The sequence below is a fragment of the Lathyrus oleraceus genome, chromosome 5, assembly GCF_024323335.1.
Source record: "Lathyrus oleraceus cultivar Zhongwan6 chromosome 5, CAAS_Psat_ZW6_1.0, whole genome shotgun sequence".
NCBI classification, from domain to species: Eukaryota; Viridiplantae; Streptophyta; class Magnoliopsida; order Fabales; family Fabaceae; genus Lathyrus; species Lathyrus oleraceus.
Window position 1 is genome coordinate 249,050,600 of NC_066583.1, and position 25,215 is coordinate 249,075,814.

Sequence of the window (25,215 nt, forward strand, 5' to 3'; positions counted from 1 at the left end):
CCGATCGGTAAGCCTCAAGCTTTATTTCGCGTTCCATGAATGTTTGCTTGCTTGCTTGATTTTTTGTATCCTTGATTGCTCGCTTGTCTTCTCTTTGTATGCTTCTTTATATATTTGCCCTGCTTTTCATCTTGAGTGGACGATTACCGTGAGAATCCAAACCTCTCCATGAACATAAATCATAGAAAATTCAGCATCTTATGAATACCAAAACTTGACCTCCTTCGTCACAAATTTCAACCTTCATCAAATTCACCATAATCTGCAAGAAACATCGCCAAGGATCATTACTGCAACCCTTGCCAATACCAAATCCAAACCTAATTGAAAAATCATAACCATTAGAGAATTGATTCATAATCCAAAACAATGGAAAAAGAATCCCTAAACAGAACCGAAACAAGACAAAAAGAGAAGAAACTTGATTCAAACATTTGAAGCGTATCTTTTCCTGAGCAATCAACACATCAACAAAATGGAACATCTATGTTGAAAATACTCTCTTTGGTTATGCTTTTATTACAAAGATATGCGTGGTGCACTTCAAAGGTTGTTAGAGGATGGTGGAATACTATGTATTCCCTCTGTAGCAGACAATCCACAAAAGCTCTATGCAAAGAAGAGTTTTGTCCTGAGGATATCACGATGGAGCTGGCAAAAAGGAGCTCGCTAATGTATTACATTAGCATTTCTTTTCTAATCCATTAGTTTATTAAAAAATAAATAGTCATTAGTTTCTTTAGTAAAAAATAATACGTTAGTTATTTAGTAAAAGACTATGTTAGTAGCTTTAGTTAGAATTATATATTAGCTTTAGTATACATCAGTAGCTTTAGATAAATATATCATTTAGTTACTTAGTTTAAAAATTAATTCATTAGCTTAGCTTTAGTTTAGAAATTAAAACAGTAGCTTTAGTTAGGAAATTAAAACGGTAGTCTTAGTTAAGAAAATACATATATTAGTTACTAATTATTTAGTTAAAAAATATAATACATTAGTTTAGTTAGAATTAAAACATTAACTTTAACTTAAAAAATTAATACATTAGCATAGCTTAGAATTTTTATATTCGTTTACTTAATTTAGAATAACTCTTAATTTTAATTAGAAATATATAATCATTAATTTTAGTGAAAATGCTAGAAATAGAATTAATATATTAGTTAATTATTTTTTTTATTAATTGATAAATCTTATTTTGATTCATGTAATTAATTAATTAAAAATTTAATTAATTATTTTTTTAATTTATAGTTTGATCCCCTTTATTGATTTGATTAATTAGAGTAATGGCTTTAGGACTTTTAGCATGACTTTCAATGATAATTTGCATGTTTCCCTTATGACCCCTATTCATTCAAGTGATCATAAGTCTATTGATCACTTGATTGGATTAAACATCTGCACTTGCACTATACCTGATTCATCAAGTCAATCTCAAGACTTCACATTCAAGACTGTGAAGATAGAAGAACATCAAGACTTGGTCATGTTGAGCTTCACTCCTACAAGCACACCTTGCCTCACCTCATCCAAACAAAAAATCTTTTTCTTTTCTTTCAAAACACCATTTAATTACGATGTGAATTGTATGCCACAAGCCTTAAGCAATAGAGAAGAATGAGGGGGATTATTCTTATCCTTATTCTGAATATCTTTGAATACGGGGCTTAAGCCCCAATTATTCAAAGTATTCGCATCCATTCATAGACTTTAGTGAAATTCAAATCAAAACAACTTTCAACCTTTCATTCATATATCACACTTCAACAATTCACATTATCAACACATTTCTCTTTAGACCAAACACAATATTCTTTTAATACCCATACACTCTTGAGGTTAATCACCTTCCCTAGGTTAATGACCTCCTTCATGGATTAATCACCTTTTCATGGTTAAAACCTTTTTCATGCATGTTTGCCTTGTGAGACTCAGGCTTAGACAAACCTTCATTATCATGCATGTCTGCCTTGTGAGACCCAAGCTTAGGTGGACCCCATTTTCTTTTATGTTTACCTTGTGAGACTCAGGCTTAGGTAAATCCTTTTTCATGCATGTTTGTCTTGTGAGACTCAGGCTTAGACAAACCATTTCATGCATGCTTGACTTGTGACACACAGGCTTAGGCAAGCTCATTCATGCATGTTTTCCTTGTGAGTCTTAGGCTTAGAAAAACCCTTTATCCTCTTGCATGTCCACCTTGTGAAACTCAGGCTTAGGCAGACCCCTTATTTGTAGGTCTTGATCCCTGGATCTAGGCAAAATCCTATAACTCTGCATCGGCTAATCAACATCTATTGGTTAAATGTCTCGCTCCTAGTTCAGACACCATTTTATGGGTTCAAACAACACACTCTTGGTCCAAACAACACATCCACCATTTCACAAACTCTTTTTTCAATTGAATACAAGCAACAACCTTTTCAAACAAAACAATTTTCTTTTCATAAAAGAATTGTTATAATTTGTTCCTTAGTAGTCAAACTAAAAGCTTTAAGCATCCGAACTAGGATCAAACAAGCTAACGTCAAAACACTTATAGGATATGATTATAACACAGTTCCTTAAAAATAACCAACAAATACATAGTTTTCTACCATAAATTGCGAAGCTCTGATTTTCTCATTGCACTATGAGAATACGTAGGTTTGAGGGTTCGAATCCTTGGTGAACAAATTAGTTAATAAATTATTCCCCCCTTAATTAAAATCAATCGCAGGTAACCTTTAGATAGTAACACTCATACATGCAAAAAACAATCAAAATGGTTCCCGTTGAGTACAACATATGTGAGGGATATTAACATTTTCCCCTTGCATAACCGACTTTCTTACCCTGTTTTTCTTCCCCTTGGGTTTTATTGATATTTTCTCTTTCTCTTAGAATAAATAAAACTCAGTGACGACTCTGTTGTATTTCGAGCGTGCAATGCGCTCGGGTACTTTTCGCGGCGAACACCCTTAACTCTCACTAATTCTATCAACCTCTCTAATTTAGTTAAAAAATATTTTTTAATGCCCAAAACTCATTTTCTCAATATTTCTCTATTAATTAAATTATTAAAAAATAATAAAATTCTAATTTAATATTAAACTATTTTCTTCTCACTTCTACACTAATTTAAACTATTCTACCCACACTCATATATTAAATTAAATTAAATAAATAAATCAAAACACTCCTAAAACTCAATTAAAAGTAAAATAATAAAAAATCGGGGTGTTACAACTCCCCCCACTTAAATAATTTTCGCTCTCGAAAATTACCTAAAGACAACAACTCACCATAATACTCTTTCCTCTAGTTCTCTAACCTCTTTGTCACACTAAGCTCAGCGGATCCTCCTCCACTTGTTTCAATCCCACTCCTGCTGGCTAACAGTTAGAGAAATGAGTGCCGACAGTGTTTAGCATATGTCGTACACAAGGGAACAAACAAGTTAACAAAACCTAGGCCGAATGAACCGACCTTCTCTGATACCAACTATATAACATCCTAAACCCCCAAATATGATTTATAAAATAGTGCGTGAAATATGAAGATTTCAACCAGGGTGTCATATTAACAATTTCCATTTTATCAGCAAAATGCGAAAATTCAAAAACATTACATTAACAACTTAATTTTCAAATAACTTAAAGTAATAAGACATAATAAGGTTTATTCAACACAACTTAAAAATATAGAAAAACCCAACTCGATGTTACAATATCAGAGCGACACCGGATACAAAACTAAACAATCGACAAAGGTACACCGAACATAAACAAAACAAATTAGCAAAGAGGCCAACTATGCCATCCTCGATAACTGATAGCTAATCACTCATCATCCTCAATATGGAAATCACATGTATCAAATGCAATAGTAGGGAACATTGAAACAAGAAAGGGATGAGAATACATTCATATATGATAACGGTGCACAAAACAACAAGGATAGTTCACATATCAAACATATTCAGTCAACATAATATACACCATATAAATCATTATGTAATGTATATTTCCTCTACTAACACACACGCGGTACCATCCTACAACCCTGGACCAAAGTCCTACAAGCTGAAAGTCAGAGTTATGTTACTGAGGGATCCTCAATATTTGACTAAAATCCTACAACATTGGACCAAAGTCCTAAGCTATTATCTGATATATATATATATATATATATATATATATATATATATATATATATATATATATATATATATATATATATATATATGATGTATGATGCTACAAATAAATGCAAATAATCACCATTCGAACCTCCTACTCTCATTATCAATTACTAATCACAACACTGGACCTAAGTCCTTCAACATTGGACCGAAGTCCTACAACGCTGGACCAAAATCCTACAACATCGGTTCCTCTCTAAACCTAAAATTCAGCATATCTTAATTTTTTCATCATAACTCAGCATCGGGCAGAATGTTTCGCCTGATTTCAAAATGGCTCCAAAACTTATATACTTATGATAAGATTATGAAATTTTTCAATTAAAAATATCATTAAACCCTCTTTCCAACGCACTTAACCATACCTCAAAAGGAGTTACAAAACTTTAGTTATATTCATTTCAGTAGCCCTATCGCAAATATTTCCTACATAACTCTAAAATAAAATGTATGATTTCAAAATAGCATTAAAAATTATATACTCATGATAAAATTATAAAACTCTTTAGTTTGAAAGATTATTAAATTATTATTTTAACGTAACTGGAGGCATCCCAAAAGGACTTACGAAACTCGAGTTATTTCTGAAATAAGATGATCAATCTCATTTTATGCCTACCTGTGATTTTTAGCGTTTTTCTCTCCATTAAACGGATTCAAAACTCGTATATTTCACCTATTTGAATTATCACCGCCCCAAAAACATACGGATAAACATTGTTTTATGTCACACTTGAATCTCAACTCATCACGACTCAATCCTACCTAATCACAAGGCGATTGGTAGCTCAACTAAACTAATTCGCCTAACTCTAAAAATATATCTGAGTCATCAGAACTCAACTCTAATGTCATATACCTTTAACTCCGACTCTAAATCTATCAAAGGACTCTAAACAAATAAAAATATGACGTCAATTAGGAAAATACAATATACATTGGCGTCAAATGAATAAACGCCACCATTAAAAGTTTGTACAATGACGTCAATTAGGTTGACAACACCATATGCAACCTTCAATCCAATTTACGCCACCATTAAAAAAAATAGGTGAAATCGCTAATTCGCATGACGACATAACTCCGTCTTAATTTTTTTTGTTTGAAAGTGATATAGATTGAGAATATTTTTGAAATTTGAATTATTTTGAAAATAAAATTGAAAATGTAGTTTATTTAGGTAAAAGATTTATTGTTGAATCATGTCCCTAAGACATTCATTAACGGACTATTATTGTTGACCGAACCCGGTTCCCGTCCGGTCTGGTTACATTATCTTTTACTGACACGAAAAGCAAATAGTTTGAGAAGGTTGTGCTGCAACAAAACATCACCACCATCTTCCACCTTCACCCGTCTCAACCGCATCGTTCTCATCATCTTGTAATTTTCCTTTTCCCTTTCCCTTTCATTATTTACTATGTCAAGGTTTTTCTTCTTGTATTTCCCTAGCTACTTGGGTCCTTTTGTTTTTCATGTTCTGTGCATTGCTTGCTTTTGCTGTTATTGTTGTTGTTTTTCCTCTTCTTTTTTGGTAATTACTCGAGTTCAGAATGCAGTTGATGAGGGTAGAAGCAGCAAATGATGTTTCTTTCTATTTTGGCCACTTATTGTATATCAACTGTTTGTTTAAATGCCTAGATGGCTGCAATCTTCCACATTTTTTCAGTTTTTTCAACATTATTAAATTGTGCTTAGCTTAGCAATCTTCTAAAGTTTTCTTCTAAATTTTACAAAATTGTATCCGTTTCGGTAAATCTAAGGTTTAGGTTATAATGGCTGTCTTTTAGTAGTACATTGGAATGCTAAATAATGAATTAATGTTCTTATGTAAATGCTAGGGAATAGAGTTGCAATGGCTTCCTGTTACTTCAACCCAATTCCTACTAGCTCTCATCTCATTTCAGCAGACTTATCTACAAAATTCAAGATTCCGAAGCTTCTTCACAGGGTAAATTACTTGGATTCATATTCATTTTCTTGCTGATTAATTTCCTTTTTAAATTAGTGTAAATTTTTCTCTTTTTTTCTGATGACATTTCGAACAAACATGTTCGTCCAATGTTCAGGGGCAATATATGTGTTTCTATTGACCTTGATAAATGTAAAAATGTTTATTTTTTCATGTAGGAGTGGTGATGTATTGTTGCATTAAGTGATCCGGATCTTCTGCAAGAAAATGTTTGAACTGTTATTTGTATTTCTTAGAAATGGAAACAAAATTAAGATACAAAGTGAAGACCTAGAATAGCAATATTTCTATTGACCAATGTGTGGGTTTTTAGTATTGAAGTTCACAAATATAATAAATAAAAAAATACGAGCTTTAATCCTACAAGAGAAGCAAATGGCTAATAGACTAGTAATATACATTGAGTTCAAAATAGTTTTCCTCTGTTGTGTTGTTTGTTTATTTATAACTATGTGTGTGTTCCAATTCCGTTTGTCTTAAAATAGAAAATTGTAAAGAGTCATTAAGGGCTTACTTATATTTCTATAGAACTCGGGGTAGCTTGATGAATTTCAGTTAGTGCCACGGAGTGCTTGTTTTAGATGAATTTTATTTTATTTAGTTTCTGATTCTTCAAAAAAATGAGTTTCTGAATTTTATTCTGTATGGAAAGTCGCAAAAAATCTGATTTGTGCTGGTATGTTGCTTCCTCAATTGTATTTATGCAGAAAAAGAGGTTTGGTGCCTTGTCCAGATCTTCAAAAATTACTGCATATTATGGCTTGAAGACCCCTCCTTATGAACATGTAAGCGAACCATATAGTTAGCTGAATCCATGTTTTTGTTTGGAGATATACTATTTTAACCTATATATTTGGATTAGTTGAGTGCTGCACTATGCTTATCTAAGAAATCATTGCAGACATAGGTTGCGTTGTCATATTTAGCTTTATTTGAGATAGTTACATAGTCATTCCAATTTTTTACAATTATAATGACCAAGAAAGAAACTAGAATTGAGAGAACAGTAGTGACTGACAATGGAATGACATAGAAGGTAATATTCGTGATGAAACATACAATTAAGTCCAACCTTTAACTAACTCAAAATTTTTACTTAGCTTCATATCATAATTCTAACTTCATTTGTTGCTTCAATATTCATAGGATGCATTAGAGCCATACATGAGTAAGAAGACAATTGACATACACTGGGGAGAGCATCATCGGAATTTCATTGAAGGTTTGAACAAACAGCTGGGAAAGGATGATATACTTTATGGTTACACCTTGGATGAACTAGTCAAAGTGACATACAACAATGGGAATCCCTCAGCTGAATTCAACAATGCAGCTGAGGTAATAATTAAATTGATAGCTGCTTTGGTCTTTTAAAGTCGATCATGAATCTGTAGCCCGCCTTGCACGCCCTCAAAGGCGGCCTATATGATATTCAATAATCACAAAATTACAATTGTGGCTGCTTTGTGTTTTTATATTCAAATGATGTCTATGTGAATTGTTATACCTAATTATTTCCACACAGGTTTGGAATCATGACTTCTTCTGGGAATCCATGCAACCGGGAGGGGGTGATATGCCCATACTAGGTCTCCTTCAACAGATCGAAAAGGATTTTGGATCATTTACGAATTTCAAAGAAAAGTTTACAGAAGCTGCACTCACATTGTTTGGTTCTGGATGGGTTTGGCTAGTTTGTAAGTCCTTTCCAAATTGATTCCCCCTTCTCCTGTCTTGCTAAAGTAATGCATAAGTTATTCAAATCTCATATTATCTTCTTAATGCCATGAAATCATTGGATTTCTCTTATAACAAACATATATTTAAAATAAATCTAAGATTTAAAAATAAGCACTTAGTTTTTTTTTTCCTGCATTGTTAAATTCTCGTTTCTTTTATCTCATTGAGAATATTTGAATACTTTATGTTTGAGGCTGTAATAACTATTCTTGTCACTAGCTGGTTTAGTTCTAGAACAATTGCATTCTTAGACTGTTCCGTTGTTGAAGTGTACTATCTTAAACGAAACCTTATGGTTCGACATTTTGCTTTCATATTGCGGATAATTGATTGTTGCAAATATTCGATGGGTGTTTTAGTGAAGAGAGAAGAGAAACAACTAGCCATTGTTAAAACTTCAAACGCCATTTGCCCAATTGTGTGGGGTGACATAGTAAGTTATTTCTCCCTTTCATTTATAAAATATGTCTGTTTTAATATTGGAAATGGAGCTAATAATCTTTTCTCATGCAGCCAATTATCAATTTGGATTTATGGGAGGTATGATTAGCTCTCTTTCTCTCTCTTCCCTACAACTAAAAAAAACATGTGGATGCACATTATAATTACATAGCAACAAGCTTTATGTTAGTCATCACTGACAAGCTTTTCACTTCACTGCAGCATGCATACTATCTGGATTACAAGGTATGTAACCATCATATATTGTCACTTACTTCCCATAAACATTAACTTAACAGTCCTCGTGCCGTGCAACTTTTGGACAGAATGACAGAGCAGAGTATGTGAATGTATTTCTGAACCACCTTGTGTCTTGGAATGCTGCAACGGAACGCTTGACATGGGGAGAGGCTTTTGTGAATTTGGGAGAACCTAAAATTCCTGTTGCATGAAATGCTGAAGGATTACAGTACTTGGAATGTTATGGCATCTTAAGCGAAGCAGATAAAGAATTCAAAGGTTTCACTTATGGTAGAGTTTGGTCATATAGCCAGAAATGAAAAAGTGGATATCTCATTATTTAAGTAAAACATTCATTATGCCTCGTGTGCTTCTTTCTGGTTATCTATTTTTGCTGTGTTACTGTAGGACTGAGGAAAATCTGTACTATGGAGGGATCTAGTGAACTTAGAGTAGGAGACAAGGATTTTTCAATGTATAAGAGATAGAAAAAAGTGCATGATGTTTGACTTATTATAGTCACATTGTACGAAAGCATTAGTTGAATTATTAGTTATATACTTCCTGTGTTTTTATGTCATTTTTTCAAAAATATTTGTTCCAAATTACAAGTCGTTTTATAATTTTAATGCAACATTAATGATTTTTTTTTCAACACATCCTCTATCATTTATTACTGTTTCTTCTTAAATTGCTTTAAATCTCTTTTTTATCTATAATAAATGAAGGATAATATTGTATGCATAATTTATCTTTTCCGTACAACTATGAACTATCATTATATTTCTTAATTTGCGAAAAACGTCTTATAATTTGAGACTTATTAAGATATGGTCGATATTCTAAAATCCAACTATTCTATCGGTTGGATCTTAGTTAAACCACAGTTTGGTCTATCCAAATTGAGTTGGGCTGAATTATGATTGGTTCAACCAGTTTTTAAGTTTTTATTTTATGCATCTTTTAAAGAATATATTTTTTTAAATCTTTTTATTCTTTAATTTATTATTAGTTCCTTCAACTCTAGTTGAATCGGTTGAATTAAGGGGTTTGTTTTAGTATTTTTTAAATAATTTTGATAATGTTATATATTTTTGTATAAAAAAAATTTACAAATAAATTTTTCATAAATGGTTCAAATGAATATATTGTTTGAACAATTAGTTTTAAAATATTAGTTTAGATATTTTATCATTTTATTAAAACTTTTTTTAGATATCAAAATTTCAAAAAATCATTTAGTTTTAAAATTATTTCAAAAGTTGATCATCACCTTCTCATCATTTTTCAAGTTCAGAATTTATAATCAAAGAGAAGAGGAAATTCTTGAAGGGAGGCTTATTGCATGTGTAGGATTCTTGGCAATTGGAGTGAATCATCAAGCCTCCATGATCCTCTTCATCTCTTGCTATACAAATTCAGGTTTTGATCATAAGGCAGGGTCTCTTAAGCTTTAATTTGGGTAAATCCAAATTAGGTACTTGCATGTTGGGGATTGGGTAGTTAATTTCATCTTGATGCTTGTTCTATTTGAATGCATGATTAACTTGTGTGTTTGAACATGTTGGTGTGTGATTTGCTATTTAACTTGCCAAAAATGTGTGTATGAATGTTAGATTGGATTATGGGTTGGAAAACCATGAAAAATGATGTTTTGCTCAGAATTTTAGGTTTTTTTTAGCCTAGGCCCATGACGCCCGCCACCATTGATGACGGCTAACCCGGAATGTTCCCAGGCCAGAATGACGGTCATCATCTTCATGAAGGCCAGCTTGTCATCCATTATGCCTCGAGTCAAGGTTTGAGGAAAAACTGGCATAACCTGAGCTACATAATTTCGACTGAGACGTGGTTGGATGCGATGAAAAGCTAATTCAAAGAGTTGTCATATAATTAAGTAACATAATGAGTGTATGCAAGTTTGCTACTTGTGAATTGACCATTATTTTCCATGCTTACATGTTTATATGTTATGCTTCAATAAATGTTAACAAATTTGCAATAGCACGAATGATATGCTTTAATGTTAACAAAGCCGTAATAGCATGTGTGCTATGTTTCGAGGTAAGCAAAACCGTAATGGCATGTGTATTTGTTTTGTCGTACCGAAATTGTAATAGCATGTAAGTTGTGTAAGTTGGTAAATAATTTTAATCTAGTGAGGAATCTTGAATAATATGTATGTTTAATAGATAATGAAATTGTAATAGTTTGAGTGATATGTTTCAAAGTAAAAGAAATCGTAATAGCACGTGTAAAATGTTTCTATATAGCAAAACTGTAATAACAATGTGTATTACGTTCTAATGTTAAAGGAATTGTAACAGTATGAAAATCTCCTTATGGTTAATTACTCAGTGCAAGAGCAAGAAGAACTTATATGGATTGATTGTACTTGTTCAATGTTTGAATAAAATGAAACGAACAAGGTGAGGAAACCTGGGAACTCCATGAGTATTGGTCTTGGAAATATTGAGAAATATTGAGTATCCGCTATCATGAGGGGTACGTATGTCATGATTTTGGCCTAGAATGAGATGTTGCGAAGCCATGTGCGAAAGACTGGCTAGTAATATGCCTAGTCCGTAAGTGTGGTTCATAAACAGAGGGAGTAGTTAGAGTCACCGCATAAACTAGACTTGACGTAATAAGTGTTAGTTAGTGGATGATGTCATGTAGTCACCACGTAAAGTAGACTTGACGTAGTAAGTGTTAGCTGGTGGATGACGTCCTGTATTAGACTAATATGTTAGCGTTCTCACATAATATGAGGTGGGACGTTATCTAACCCGTAAGCTAAGGTTGATGTAGTAAGCATTAGTTGGTGGATGTTCTTCCTGTATTAGAAGGTGATTATACCTCAATCTCATTTATCTAAGTTAAGTTCTGTATGTATATCCTATAATTGAGAAGAATCGATTGGTAGTAATCTATTCTGTAAAATGGACTTGATGTAGAAATTGTCAATTGATAGGTGTCTCCCCGAAAATCATTCGTTTCTTGTTGGTATAAAAGGACCTAAATGGATAATATGTTAGTACCTTTGCCTAACATGAGGTTGGTTTACCTCGAGTACCCATTGGTTCACGTGGTGGATAGAGGTATGTCTAGCTGTATATGTAGTCGTATATGTAGTCTGTAAGTAGAGATATTAGTTGGAACCACCGATCTCGAAAACTAGACTTGACGTAATAAGTCTTAGTGGTAGGTGTTGTCCCATAAACTATTCGTCTCTAGTAGATGTATATGGTCCATAAAGGCAAGTGCGCTAAAAGAAAAATTGAAAATGACCCGTAAACATTTTTAAAATATACTCACACAAAAGAAAATCTGAATCATCAATATTGTTCAAATAATGGCATAGCCCATCTCAAGATACCTAATGCACCATCAATATCGAGTCTTCGAACACTAATATTATATGTTGTTGGTAATCTTGTTCTAATGGTCAAACATTGATAATAAAACATGTCAAATAATAAATCCCTCTTTAGATTGGTTTATTATTAACATGTGACATCTTATAATCGTCACATATTTACCATCAGATGTATGTATGAAATTCGGTCAAACACCAACTATCCTTTGAGTCAATTGATACTGGCATGGATATGCATACACATAAAATAGAAAAATCATTTAACATTTCTTATAAGTAATCTCCATAAAAGGGATCATTTTGACGACTTTTCATTTTAATTGAATCATTTAAAATATTAAACTATTGCATAAAATAAAAATTATAGTCAAAGCTTGAACAAAATTTATTGTTCCTTTTGATTGGCCGCATTAGGTAAAACAACATGGGTAGTACAAGATATATTTTGGCGAAAATGCAACATGTGGGACAAGATGTTCCAACATATGTGCAGCATCTGGCCTGAGGCTACATGCCAAGGTTTGTGAGTTATTCCGAGTGAAATTTTGTTTGATCCAAAGAAGATTTATTGTTGTATTTTTTAGCAATATGTTATTTTGTAAGATTTGCTAAAAAGATTTAATAAGATTGCCAATTAAATGAAGATTTAAATTAAAATGAATATCAAATTAAATAAAATATTTTTGTGGATGCTTTTAAAGTAAATCAAATCTAAATCAAATTTGGTTGTTCTCTATCTAATGTCCATTGGAGAAAAACCCAGAAGATAGATTTCCATTTAAGGAGACTCATTCATACCTTTGAAGACACATAAGTATTGAAGTTCTAGTGTGCTAGGATTTTAGTCCTTTAATCTTTGTATTCTTTTTGTTTATTGTAAACCTCTAAAGAAGTCTAAATTGAATATTCAAGGCATAGAGGTTGATTGTTATCTGAGTTATAATTCGACATCTTTAAACTATTGAAAGCATTTATCACTAGGATAGTGATTGAAATAAAGTGAGAGTGACTCTCATATTTAGGGGGGTTACTAAATAGAAATACACAGATGGTATTAGGAAGTAGGCATTGAACATGGTTTGTTCATCTAAGACTAATTATACTAATACTATTGAGAGTGAATTTCCTTTTTTGGGTTGGAAGCCCCATAGATGTGGATGATGTTGCATTGAATTGGGTGAACACTTCTCTTGTGTTCTTTATTGCTTTCTGCTTTTAATTCCTTAGTATATGCCAATATGACTTAAACTATTGTGCAAGTTGTCTCAGAAATTGTGTCCAACATCTGTCCTATGAAGAATAAAAATTTCAATTGGCATCAGAGAAAGCACACTATTTTGTTTGGGTGAGCTCCAAGGAGAGTATTTTATGTTCAAATGGACAATACTAAGGAAGGAGGATCAGTCAATAGACCTCTTGTCTGGGATGACACCAACTATGATTATTGGAAGGCTAAGATGGTTGTTTTCCTTAAATCCATGGACAATAAAACATGGAAGGTTGTTATATAAGGTTGGAAACACTTTGTGACTACCTCTTAAGATGTAAAATCAATCTTAAAGACTGGAGCTGATTGGACTAATGATAGAGATGATAAAGCTCATGGAAACTCCAAATCTCTAAATGTTTTTTTATGGCGTGAACAAGAATATGTTTAGATTAATCAACACATGTAGTGAAGCCAAAAAGGCATGAGAGATTCTCAAAATTGCACATGAAGGAAGATCCAAAGTTCGTATGTCAAGGTTGCAGTTCCTCATAATAAAGTTTGAAAATATGAGAATGATGGAAGATGAATTCATCTCAGACTTCAACATTAAGTTGTGTGACATTGTCAACACTTCTTTTGCATTAGGAGAAAAGATGTTTGACATCATGCTTAGGCACTTTTGGTTTTGCATCAATGAAAGTTCTAACAATAGGCTTAGTTGGGTTAACATTAACAGGTTTTTTGACAGGAATATGTGGTTTTGCAGGACTAGTATCAACCTTATGTGGTTCAATGTCTAGTATGTCATCATAATTCAACAATGCTGCCAATTCATCAGGATCTATCCCACAATACATTTTCATTGCCTCAATAGAACTTACAGAAAACTATGTTGCAGAAGCCACCTCATGTTGAGAAAGAGTCACCTCAGGTTGAGCATGTTGTACAGGAGCAGAAGCATGAGTCTTTGTCTTTTTACTTGAGCCTTCCGTTTTTGGTATTCCCTTTTGGAGACCCTACAACCAATACAATTTAAAACAAATCATTGCCAATAATAAATGAAAGTAAAAATTGAATTGTGTCAAGAACAAGTGTTACTAACCCTCTTCTTTGGTCATGTCTCCACAGTTGGAGTTTGGCTTCCTTAAATGGGTGTTTCAAAATTTCTTGGCAATTCACCAGGAACAACTACAAGCTGTTTATTTTTATTACATGTTCTTGTATTATTACCATATTCTAAGCATGTCTTGCACTTATAGCTTATGTTTGTACTTTGCTATCTAGTTGGGATGCCTCATATGTATCTCTTCTACAGAGTTTCTTTGGTCTCCCTAGATCTCTCTTGAAACTTGGTGGCAAGATTTCAGGATCAGCAGTCTTTGGACATTTGTTTTACCCATTTATGGGAGTGATAACTTCATTGTAACATGTTATATAAGTGGTCATATGATAACATTTGTGTACATACTCAAACTCAGGATATTCTTCCTCAAATACCTGCACTAGTCCATGTACACATAATAACACAACATTACACATACTAACCACATATGTCAACTAGAACTAACATTATAAATAATAAAAAATGGAGCGTTACACATACCTTTTGCTGATCAGATATGAAACACCACCTACTATCCCAACCAATATCATCAAGAAGTAAGTTAACAAACCAACTCCAAGAATCCCTAGTTTCATTCTCATTCTTACATCTGCTACAACTTCATTTAATTTCATACTTGAATTGTTCTTCAACTTGTCTACAATCACTCTAGAAACCCAATCAACATTAGCATTCTTATTTAAGAACTTTCTTCCACATTTGTGTTTCTGAAATAGAGTTTTGATCTTAAATGAAGTAGTTCTCAAAACTCTATTGCAGATCACAGTGTAGTCACAGTGTTGTTTGTCCTTACAAATAACCCTACACCTATTCCATCATTTTTGGAAAACCTTACCTCCCTACTATTCAACACATCTTGTTCCAGTACAACCTTCTTAAATTGCTTCAAAGATGAAAATTCAATTCCCACATTAAATATGAAATCCTTTCTAAGTGTTTCCTATTCATTAAACCTAATCACTATAGGTCTGCCATCACAACTATCTTCATCTGCCCCACTATCAAGTTCATCATTCATGTAATCATCTTCTATGACATGCTCTCTGTCCATCTCAGTTGTAGTAAACACTTTCTTTTTTTCTTGACCTGTACCAGCATCATCAACAAGCTCTCTTCTAGATCACCATTATCCACTTTAATTTTTAACCCTTCATCCATGTCTTCATCAAAATCGTGCATTATCTCTTCTTCATTGTCTTTAAAGTGTATATCATCCAAAAAGTCTTCAATTGATTCACTGTTCTAAACACTTTCATTTTTCTCAACACTTTCATGTCCTTTTTATTTCTCTATTAACCTCTCCATATAACTCTTCTCACCCCTTGATAGTATTGGCTTTGTATATATCTCAACATCACAATTACTCTTCTCAACACACAAAGCTAACATTGTTGTATCCTCATAATTAACAAAGGATTTTAGATCCTTTTCAAGACAACCATTTTAATGCTTATACCATAATTTCACATCATCAATGTTAAAGGATGGGTTCATCCCCTTAATTAAGTCACATGCTTCAAAGAAGGACCACAAGTCATAGTCTTGCCCACTTAAAGCATAAACATCTCCACCATCATATCTTAACCTTGCATCCTTTACAAATGAACCTTTGGTGTAAAGTACCACCTTAAATAACCCTATATCATGTACATTACAAATATAAAAGAGGGTAAATGGGACATTACATTCATAGTCAAAGACAAAATCCTAGATGTTTATAGTCAACAAAACAAAACAAACATGCATGGATTACAAAGCAAGTGGGGCACATAACAAACAAAAAATTTCCAGAACATAAACAAATCATAATACAGCCAAGCATAACACATGATAGCACATGTGGGACTAACCTTAATGTTGGGACCGCATCAAACAGAGTTAAGATTCAAAGCAAGCTTCGTCAATGTTGAGACCAAAAGTAATGAAATTCGAAGTTGTTGTTCAAAGCAAGCGTCTTCAATGGAGTTTTGTTTTGGGACCACAAGTACGGAATGTTTGAGTTGAGAAAACGGCAGAGAATGAAGTGGAGAATTAGGGACTTCCTGAGTGTTACAGTTTCTATTAACATAGAGCCACGTAAGCATCCACATGTCTTGTCACCTGAATAAATGAAAAATATCTCAATTAAAAAAAATATTATTTAATACACATGTCTTGCCACATAACCATCGGTTAGTGGAATTTGACGTTAGAGACTAATTGTATAGACGGAAAAAATTTAGAGGGACGATTTTTTTAAAAAAAAATTTAGAGAGACTAAAAACGAAAATCGCCATATTTAATAGGATCAAAAGCTTATTTAATTTAACCCAAAAAAAATAATTGAATCTAATGACACATAATAGTGTTACGGTTTCTTTTTAATGATTGGACAAACTAAATAGAAGAAAGGAATGGGATTCTCATGGAATCCTAGAATGTTGACAATTAAATTTATTATGTTATTGATCAATACCTACAAATATAATTTATTTATGTTTATTATTTGGCCACATTCTTCTTCACACTCCTTGGAAATTTGCATACCCTTATGGATAGAGAATGTTAACCCTTGAAAAATCATTATAATATCATATGCATGAAACACATGAGTAGGTGTCATGTCCCATTGCATAGGTTCATAGGGTTCAATATTACCCTTTTATAATGCTATGGTAATAGATCTGCTTAGAAATTCCTCATTTAAGGCAAATAGCAAAGGCTTTGTCTCACCCCTATAACACATTCAAAAAATATCACTGATTTTCTATTGATCAGAACAACTATGTGAGTTGACTTGAGTATCTCATTTATGCAATCATAGAGAATATATTTAAATCCAAAATTGTGAAGAATAGCTTGGAGAAAAACTCAATCTAACGTGTCAAAAACTTTTTTTTATGCATATCTTTAAAGCAACATGGCTCTTTTTGTCTAACACATTAATGGTCTCTAAAACTATTACCACACAATGAGAAATATGTCTATCTTGTAGGAAGCCTCATTGTGGAAAGGAGAACATGTTAAGAGATACCTTGACCAATCTGTCTCTCATTGTTAAAGAGTTGTTCAATAATTAAAACAACTAAGAACATCAAATATAGTTATGAACACCAAATTTAAAAGACTTAAAATATATTTGGTTAATAAAATAAAATCATGATTAACACACAATTAATGAACTTTTTTTATTATTCATTTTATATTTTTAATTTAAAAGTTAAATTTTAACATTAACTATTAACTTATCAACAATACCTATAATTATTTATTATAAAAAGGAAAATAAATAAAATAAAATAATAATATTTAAAAATATTAAAATAAATTTATAATTATAAATAAAAGAGATTTTGGTCTTACTCGTTAATGTTTTTACATTTATCCTTTGTTGCGGTTAATTACCATTAGATTACATGTTAATATATCACCACCAGGACCGATAATGAACCAAACCAACTCAAAAATAGTTTAAAATTCGGTTCGACAATTAATTCGTTGAACTTGATTCATAAATCTAATGAGCTGAATATGAGCGAAAAACTAAGTTCGTTAACTAAATGAGTTGAACTTGAACTATATATATTTCGACTCGTTAGGTTCATGAGACAACTCGATTATATATGAGAAGAATCATATTGTCATTAAGAGTAATTTTAAAGATTTAATATAAATTTTAATCTTATATTTTATTTTAATCTTTAATTGATAATTTATAGTCTCAAGTGAGTAAAATATTTTTAAAAATAATTATACAAATAAAACTAATATCATATAAATTAATTAATTTTTAAATTAGTAGATTTTTTAGATAAAGTTAAATTTAAAATCCAACTTTTATTTTATTTTAATACTTTTTTTTAAATAATATTAATTTAAAATATCAAATATATAAAAAAATATTAAAAATGATTTTTTAAGTCCGTGAAGCAAGCGAGTTGAACCTAACGAGATGAGTTTAACGATTCGAACTGAGTTGTTCGTCAACTTATAACAAGTCGAATTTGAACTTAAAAAAAAGTTGTGTCAAATTCAAACTGAGATTTGAGCTGGATCAATTTCCTAACGATTTGAGTCGAGTTGAGACGAGTTTGACTCGACTCGGCTTATTTCCTACCCTAACTACCACTAATAATTAACCACATACAAAGAAGGAATGATGTGATTGTATCATAAGCTGGTTTTTTTTACAAAAATAACCCACTTTTTCAAGAAAATTCCCAAAATACCCCTGGTTTAAAAAAATCCCAAAATACCCCACTTTTTGGAGGAGTCTCCAATTGAGTTGGCGACTCCTCTTAAAACTTGAATGGAGACGCCAATTGGATTGGCTAGGGCAGGTGCCCTAGCCAATCCAATTGGCGCCTATGTGTAGGTTTTAAGAGGAGTCGCCAATTCAATTGGAGACTCCTCCTAAAATGCATTTTTTATCTTATAAATAGATGCGTTGTGTGACTAATTGTTTCACATCTCATATAATCATTTAGCTATCATGTTTGGTGTTCGTCACCGATACGGAAAGGTGATTTATGCGAGAGACAAACCTCAAATGCTGATGTTGTTTTGGAACATCACCACGTTCGATCAACTGAAGAGGGAGTTAGTTCGTTGGTTAGATGGGAAAATACCAGAAGGGGAAAAAATCAGAAGTATTGAGAGACTTGACAGTATCTTTGGTTGGGTGCGAATGAAGACTGATAAGGATGTTAGGGAAATGATGTTCGGTCGAGACGACATCAATTTGATTGTTGTAATCAGTTAGAATTATTAATGTTTTCAGATGTTTTGTACTGATGTTTGTTGTGAACCTCGTTGTAACAAGAACTTAATGATATATAATGATTGAATGTTATAGAAATACAATGTTACAGAAAGCTTAAGACCTAGATGATGCTCCTCGATTGGGACAGTTGTTCTTGTTGTGTCCTGGTTGACGACAGATACTACATAATCTTATCATTTTATCTGTGGAATCCATCTCTGTTCTTATACGTGTGCTGTTTGTCCTTCCTTTCTTCTTTCTACGCATCTCGTCATTGTGCCAAACAATATCTCCTTCATATGGAGGCCAGTAATCCTCCATTGGTAGTACTGAGAAGCTTTTAGTATATACATTCATGATGGTGTTAGCCTTGTACACATCAGATAAATGGTTGTAAGTGTCTTGACGAGTATAAGCGCATGCTGCTATGACATGGGAGCAAGGTATGCGGAAGGCCTGGAATTTTCCACAATCGCACCAACTTCTGTTTAGTCTAATAGTGTAGGCTAAATTTGGTCTCCCCTCGTTGTTGCCCATTGTTTCCTGGACGCTGAAATTTTGTCTATGACGGTCAAAGACTGTTACAGCGTGTGTGCTAACTTTGATGCTTTCCTCTTTCATGACCTTCATGCAACACTCACTGAATACTTGCCCGGACATTAACACCGCACTCCATCTTTCACCTCTGGTTGCGAACATAGAAGCCAACCTATACTTACCAAGGCGGTTGATCTTACCAAGGCGGTTATCGGCAGATTTCGAATTCCTTTGAAAACCCCGTTCATGCATTCCACAATGTTTGTTGTCATGTGGCCCCATCGACAACCTCTATCAAATGCCCTTGTCCACTGCTCTACTGGTATGTTATTTATCCATCTTCATGCGTCTTCATTAGACAGTCTAATTTCATCACGATAATATTGAAATGACGGTTGAGTTAAACCATACCCAGCATTCACCACCTTCTTGCGAAGATTCTTATCTTTTATAGCACGCATGAAGTTTTATGCAATGTGTCTGATACAGTAGCCATGTGTAGAAGGAGGATCATGTCATCCGTTGTCATGGTTGTTGTAGGCACTCTCAATGGAAGCATGTCTATCAGAAATCAAACAGAGATTGGCTTGTGGAGCCACATGCATTCTGAGATGTCGAAGAAAGAAACCCCATCCACCAGCCGTTTCACCTTCAACAAGAGCAAAGGCAATGGGAAAGACGTTGTTGTTGTCGTCTTGTGCAACCGCCATGAGCAAAGTACCCTTGTATTTTCCGTATAACCAAGTGCCATCAATTTGAATAATAGGTTTGCAGAATGCGAAACCTTTGATGCACGGGTCAAATGCCCAAAAGAGACGGTGAAATATTCTATTACCTGTAGCATAGGTTCCGTCTGGCATCATTGTTGGCACTGTCTCCATAATTGCCACAGTTCCTGGGACATATGTTTTTAGTGCCCATAAAAACCGTGGCAATTCCTTGAATGAATCCTCCCAGTTGTCGAAAACCTGTTCAACAGCCTTTGTCCTCGCAATCCAGACTTTCTTGTAAGATGGAGTATAATTATATGTTGTTCTGATATGGGATATAATTATACTCACCTTCACTGATGGGTCTTTATTAACCAACGACAGAATGTCTTGACATATCAAAGTTGCGCTTAGTTTACGGTGATCTTGTTCAACGTTAGTTGCAATGCAACTGTGCGGTGGGTCTATTGAAGCGATCTCCCAAGAGTCGTTTTTCTTCTTGTAAGACGCAGTCAAACGAAACATACAAAGCATGTTACGACATTCGATAACATACCTTCTAAAATCAGTGTGTTTCACTGTAAAGTCAGTCAAATGAAACATACAAAGCATGTTACGACATTCGATAACATACCTTCTAAAATCAGTGTGTTTCACTGTAAAGTCAGCAGAGTTGTTCATGTGGAATTTTTTGATTGCCAGGACACATTCTTCTTTGGTACGAAACATGTCTCCCACCTTTAATTCTCCTTCTGATCTCGGATACGGATTATAGAAAACACTGTTGGATGTTTCATCGTCGTGAAGATCCATATTTGTCATATGTTGAGGCGGATTGTAGACATGACTATGAGGTATTGGTGGTGGTTGATCATCATCTTCATCGTCGTTGTTCAGCATGTGATCAACCTGTATCTCGGTCTCCTCTTCTTCTTCATCAACGACATCCACTTCTGCCTCTGCTTTTGGGTTGACGTCATCTGACCATTGTCGATCATCTTCACCAGATTCATTCTGATCAGTTAGTTGAGACTGTTGAGATGATATACATGGTTGAAGAGTAATGTACAACTCAATACAGTTGCAGCCTAAATGTTCATGACTAACAAACATGTATTCAACATCTTCATTGTCTCGTACCTTAAGGGGGAAATACTTGCATTGACCATTCTCAAAAAATATTGGATTTTGATATGTGATTTTTGACACAATACCCAATCCTATAAAGGATTGTATTCTTTTTTTTCAAAAGCAAGAAGGTTGCATTTCTCTTGATCATGATTCTAATGGTATCAGTGTTTCGAAAATAAAAACCATGTAGCTCAGACTCGTATGTTTCACCGTTGCAGTGAACGTTGACACTGTATAATGATGAAGATGACATTGTGCATATGAAAACTATTTTCTTACTGCAGATGAATGTGAGTGAAGTGTCTTGGATGTTGATAGTAAGACACTTAAATAGATGAGTGAAGTGTCTCACATGCTATCTAGTTCGGAGTGACGTGTCGGACATGCAAGCTAGTCCGAAATGACGTGTCGGACATGCAAGATACTCTGAGATGATGTGTCAACCATGCAAGCCATCAAGAAGTGACTTGTTCAGCATGCAGGAGACAAGACAACCACGTGTCAGACATGCAGACACACACTCCAAATGAATTGGTGCCTCCACTTATTCCTTGCACATGGTCGCCAATTCAAGTGGAGACATCATGCATTCAGACCTCGAAACCAAGCAATCAGACCTAGGTCTTGCATGCATGTCCCTATGGAGGCGCCAATTTGAATGGCAACCCCTCTTAAAGGTTGTACATGGTCGCCAATTCAAATGGAGACACCATGCAAGCACAACTTTTCATGCTCTCATCCATTTTCCTATAAATACATCCACTTCATCAACACTTCTTCCACACAATCACTCTCACTACTTCTTCTATAATACTTCTTCTACAATTTCATTTGCAATAACTTCTTGTAGTTTCATCTACACCAACCCCCCGACAAAATGGCTTTACTCACAATGGGCGAAGCACATAAAGGAACGATTGCAAACATCGCAACATATGTAAGTTTTTTCTTTTCTTAACTTTTTATCTTTCATCTTCACCAACCCCATTTTATTTTGAAATACCAACTTAGTCAAGTTTTTTATTCTTTCTTTTATAGGATGTATCAAGGTTTCGAACTCGGGTCCACGAATATTTCCATATGGACCTGATGATTCAACCTTATGTTGAACTCACCAGTTTTGGTCATATTAGCAAGATTTTGTCTTGGTCCATATATAACAAATTCATTCTAGCCTTATGCGAAAGATAGAGACCAGAGACACGCACATTTTGGTTCCCAACGGTGAGTGTACCGTGACGTTAGAAGACGTCTACATGCTTTTAGGACTACCCATTGAAGGCAAGACTGTTAATGGTAAGACCAACTATGCAAATTCAATTTGCATGGAGCTCTTAGACACTGATTTGTTAGATGATAATGCTAGAGGTCAAGGTATACTACTCTCACGCCTTAAGTCATACTATAATAGTTTATACTTAGATGAGCATTCTATCGAAGATGCTCGAATAATATAAACTAGGTGTTACATTATGTTGTTAATTGGATCGTTTTTATTTCCCGAAGGTAGTAGTGGTTCTAGCATGCATATTATGTACTTACCACTACTTAGACATATAGATAGAATAGGAAGTTACAGTTGGGGATCTATTGTCTAGCCTATCTCTATATCTCCTTGTGTAAAAACTCCCACAAAGTCACATCTAAATTTTCTGGATGTGCTGTTTTGCTACAAGCATGGGATTGGTCAAGACTACCGTCTCTAGCACCGGTCAATAACAACCCTTTCACTTTTCCATATGCACAAAAGTAAGTTGTTTAAATTGCTATATCTTTACTTACTTCCTTAAAGTTTATTACCTCAAACTATTTTTTTTACTTTTTGGTGTAGATGGTCGGCACGTAGTATGAGTTACAACAGATGTCCGAGACATTGTATTACTCAGTATCGCAACCTGTTGGATCACCTTCGACCGACAGACGTAAGCAAAATAACTTAATTATTTCGTTATATTTTGTTAACTTTTTCTACATTCATTATAATCATATCTTCTTTAACATTTCAGTTCATTTGGCGTCCATACCTTAATTTGGATCATGACCATGAGGTCAATGCTGAAGACGCAGCTGTATGGACTGCATGCACACCGATAATACAGTTCACAACTGTGGAGATGCACAACACCGGTCGTGTGAAGCTGCAGTTCGGTATGGTCCAGAATATCCCAGATCCCCCAGCTAGCCTAGGAGAATGGCATCTGCGTAAAGTTAACGACCAATGGAACTTCAATTCATGGCAAAGCTTCGCAAGATCGGAGTGTCGCAAATGGAAGCACCGTTATGACCATGTCTTAACTGATGCAGTCATGCCAACTGAGGTAAAACCAAATCGTACTTATATGGCTTGGTACAGATCGGTTGGTTTTCAGTTCATCGCCGAAGATATGTACATATACGACCCACGCCAGGCAACTTACACACAAGAAGGATCAACATCTACCCCACAACAACATTCTCAGCCCGGTTACTCACAACCCCCTATCCGTCAAACTTTCCGTTCCACAAACACACAAACATACAACCAAAACATGTCATTCACCCAACCCTAATACCAAGAGCATACCTCATACCACCACCAACAAATTGACCATCAACCTGAGACCCAACATCGCTTTGCACCCACACCATCACCCTACCAAAGTCGCCTTAGCCAAAACACCAATCGCCCATCCTCCTACTGTAGCCAAGAAGCCCAAACATCACAAAACCAAAACATCCAACAACCCTATCTCTACCAAACACCCCAACAACCTTTCCAACCTTTCCTCGACGCATCATTCACACCCATGTCTCCCTTCAACTGTCTCGGTCGCCCATCCATGAGTCAACCACATCCCAACTTCTCTGACATGGGTCATGAGCTCAGCTACGGCGGTACACCATCAATGCATACTGAAGACTATGCTGACTTGTCTGAATACCTCAACGGACCTTCTCCTGTAGTTGGTAGTGACGCTCCTGGGCCCTCAGATGATCAAACACCGGTGCAGAATCGTCAACGTGGGTTAGGGCCAAGGGTTAGGGTAGCTAGAGGATGTGGGACCGGAGGTCGGTTAGGTGATCCCGGTCATCACCATTAGGTTTCTTTGTGTAAACTCCAAACTTTATTAATATCAAGTTGTGTTATATCAAATTTATCTTTCACTTATACCATAAAACACAAAAAAATGCATTTTAGGAGGAGTCTCCAATTGAATTGGCGACTCCTCTCAAAACCTACACATAGGCGCCAATTGGATTGGCTAGGGCACCTGCCCTAGCCAATCCAATTGGCGCCTCCATTCAAGTTTTAAGAGGAGTCTCCAATTCAATTGGCGACTCCTCCTAAAAGTGGGGTATTTTGGGATTTTTTTTTAAACTAGGGATATTTTGGGAATTTCCTTAAAAAGTGGGTTATTTTGGTAAAAAAACCTCACCGGCTTGCACAGGCAGATACACCATTAGAAAGAAACAAATAGAAGGAATAATGATAATATATGAGAGAAATTAAAAAGCTTACATATATTTATTCTTTACTACAAATCCAATACATTTCTATTTTCTCTCCTTTTCATGATTCTATTTTCTTTTTATTATTTTATTTTGCATTTTCAAAATATTTCAAAAAAACAAATTTAAAAGTCTCATTCTAGTCCTTCAAAATTCTGATTTGATATTTTTGTTGTTTGAAAAATGATCCTTTTTAATATAATTTTAAATTAGGTAAAATTTTGGACTTTTAATTCTACCATACAAAATGACATTTATTATGTATAAAACAGTTATGGTACATGTAATAGAACCAGCACCAAATATATTGTTT

The 25,215-nt window shown here is 34.2% G+C and overlaps 1 protein-coding gene and 1 long non-coding RNA gene across 3 annotated transcripts; both read left to right on the plus strand.

Moving 5' to 3' along the window:
• The first annotated feature begins 5,410 nt into the window (after positions 1–5,410).
• LOC127083545 (superoxide dismutase [Fe] 3, chloroplastic) lies at positions 5,411–9,142 on the plus strand. Of its 2 annotated transcripts, none has more exons than XM_051023855.1 (9): positions 5,411–5,572; positions 6,038–6,140; positions 6,869–6,946; positions 7,308–7,499; positions 7,687–7,858; positions 8,261–8,334; positions 8,415–8,441; positions 8,565–8,588; positions 8,669–9,142. In XM_051023855.1, the coding sequence occupies exons 2-9, from the start codon at positions 6,045–6,047 to the stop codon at positions 8,792–8,794; spliced, it is 789 nt and encodes a 262-aa protein (XP_050879812.1). In that variant the 5' UTR covers positions 5,411–5,572; positions 6,038–6,044; the 3' UTR covers positions 8,795–9,142. The 2 variants fall into 2 exon arrangements, with proteins under 2 accessions (XP_050879812.1, XP_050879811.1); XM_051023854.1 differs by having other exon boundaries at positions 5,420–5,572; positions 6,031–6,140.
• A 665-nt stretch (positions 9,143–9,807) lies between these two features.
• LOC127083546 (uncharacterized) lies at positions 9,808–10,740 on the plus strand. The gene is made up of 2 exons (XR_007788462.1): positions 9,808–10,004; positions 10,264–10,740. It is a non-coding gene; the product is annotated as an uncharacterized LOC127083546 (long non-coding RNA).
• The last annotated feature ends 14,475 nt before the right edge of the window (positions 10,741–25,215 follow it).

What these genes read in the sequence shown, in the direction of transcription:
- LOC127083545 (XM_051023855.1), top strand. Translation starts at nt 6,045, where the DNA reads ATGGCTTCCTGTTACTTCAACCCAATTCCTACTAGCTCTCATCTCATT. An exon ending in TGGATGGGTTTGGCTAGTTT is followed by an intron (nt 7,859 to 8,260) that starts GTAAGTCCTTTC and finishes TGGGTGTTTTAG; the next exon opens with TGAAGAGAGAAGAGAAACAA. An exon ending in TCAATTTGGATTTATGGGAG is followed by an intron (nt 8,442 to 8,564) that starts GTATGATTAGCT and finishes ACTTCACTGCAG; the next exon opens with CATGCATACTATCTGGATTA.